The sequence below is a fragment of the Oryzias melastigma genome, unplaced genomic scaffold, assembly GCF_002922805.2.
Source record: "Oryzias melastigma strain HK-1 unplaced genomic scaffold, ASM292280v2 sc01072, whole genome shotgun sequence".
In the NCBI taxonomy this organism is placed as follows: Eukaryota; Metazoa; Chordata; class Actinopteri; order Beloniformes; family Adrianichthyidae; genus Oryzias; species Oryzias melastigma.
Window position 1 is genome coordinate 695 of NW_023417657.1, and position 2105 is coordinate 2799.

Below are 2105 nucleotides of genomic sequence, written 5' to 3' on the forward strand. Positions count from 1 at the left end.
CATACATTGCTGAAATTTGAAAAAATTGCCATTCATTTGAATTGGGCTTAAAAATTGCACAAATTGCATAAAATCTTAGATAACCGTGAAATGTACGAAAACCAAAAGTACAAGCAGGAACGTCCTGAACAAGCTGAACGTTTTGATACCTAGATTGCTGAAAGTGTGATTGAGTTTTTACAAATGAAAAAATGTACAGAAGAATAAAAAAAGGAACAATAAAGAGAAACAGGATCACTATGGTGCGAAAGCTTAAAGCATTCACACTATTAGACTTCTGTTCATGATGAAACTCCTGCAGAAATGTTTGGATTTCCTCTGCAGAGGCAGCAAAAAGCTCCAGTTTGAAGGAGAAATCCGCTGATTGTGAAGTCATGTCTTTGTGCCGCCTTGTCTGCAGGTTTTCCTTCAGTATCGCGGAACAGAGAAGCCTATCAGTCCATCGACCAGCAGGACGAGTCGTCCAGCCCAGCGAACCCCTTCAACCAGGCCCAGGACAGCCGGCCTGGAGTCCGCACGTACTGAGCGCCGCCGGACGCCAACCGTGCAGCGTTCTGACATTTTATGCAGCGAGGGGTGACAGAACAGCACAGGTCTTCTAGTGGTTGATTATTTTGGGTCAACTCCTCGCCTGTTAGTGAATGCCATGTTTAAAGAAGAGCGGCTGAAGGTTTTCAGGGAAACTTCTGAGCCTTTGGCCGCTCTGATGCTGTTACCAGACACTCTGTAGTAGAGCAGATTCCAGTGAAGCTGCCAGGTTGATTATTTTTTATGTGGCATTTACAGACCATAGGAATTGACAGTTCTGTGAATTATACTTTTTGCAGTATTTTATGACTGTTTTCCAGGAACTTTAACAAACTGAAATAAATAATGGAAAAATCAGTGTTTGGGGCTGAAGTTTTGTAACACAACAGAACTGATGCTGTAGAAATGCCTCCACGGCAACACAGAAACTCAATTTCCCAGCATGCTTAGTGTGTCAACAAATACCCCTGTAAACTGTCATGAAGATGGAGCCGACAACGTCATAATAGACCCTTTTCACAGTCACAAATGGAGACAGGGCTGAAAATGTGACTTCCAGTGTTCGTATTTAGAACTGCAAAGCTGACAGCTGAACGCTGTTTAACACAATTTTACATAAATAATAAATGGTAACCGTACCAATTTCAACAGAAAATGTACAATATTTACAGACGTGGACAAAAGTGTTGGTACCCCTCAGTTAAAGAAGGACAAACCCACAATTCTCACTGAAATCACTCAAAACTTCCAAAAGTAACAATAAATAAAACACCTGTGATGTCAATTAAAGGACACACCTGAGTTAATCATGTCACTCTGGTCAAATAGTTTTCAATCTTTCATTGAGGTACCATCATTTTTGTCCAGGCCTGTTTCATTAGTTTGTTTTTTTAAATAATTATGTTAATCAACAATTCAAAAGTGATGGCTGATTTTGATTGCTTAATTTTCACTTTTTTTTATTTATTGTTACTTCTGTAAGTGATTTCAGTGAGAATTGTGGGTTTGTCCTTCTTTAACTGAGGGGTACCAACACTTTTGTCCACCACTGTATTTTATGAATGTCCTGCAGAACTGTACTTTAATTCCCTGTCTCAGATCGTTCACAAATCTAAATACAAATTTGAATAATCCTTCAATATTTGAGATTCTATTGAAAATATCAACCTTTCATTGAGCAGATATGATTCTAACGGGTTCTATTTTACTTGATGTTATTCACACGTGTTCAATTTTATTTATATAGCCCAAAATCACTAAGAAAATTGCCTCATTGGGCTTCAAAATATGAACAATAGTTAAAAACTAGGAATAAATAAATTGGTTATCCCTGCCCTTAGACCCTCCCTCCCGGTAATGAAAAACTCCCAAAAAAACCTGAGTCAGGAAAAAAGAAGAAACCTTAGGGATTCCCACATGAAGGAGAGATCCTATCCCAGGACGGACAGGAGATACCAGAACTGTTAGAGAAAGATTAGCTTCTACAACTATGTATCTAAAAGAGTTCATTCAGATAAAGCTGAGGGACGAGTGATGATTAAGTCCATAGTCAAGATGAAGCAGAAGTGCAGTCCACG

General features: G+C 39.0%; 1 protein-coding gene across 1 annotated transcript; it reads left to right on the forward strand.

The window, feature by feature from the left end:
• Window positions 1-400: 400 nt before the first annotated feature.
• Window positions 401-886, forward strand: LOC112142030 (type-1 angiotensin II receptor-associated protein-like; the record flags this gene model as incomplete). Its single annotated transcript, XM_036211211.1, is given in 1 exon segment — window positions 401-886. A coding segment is annotated over 1 exon segment (125 nt), but the record flags the coding sequence as incomplete, so codon positions are not given.
• Window positions 887-2105: the final 1219 nt, after the last annotated feature.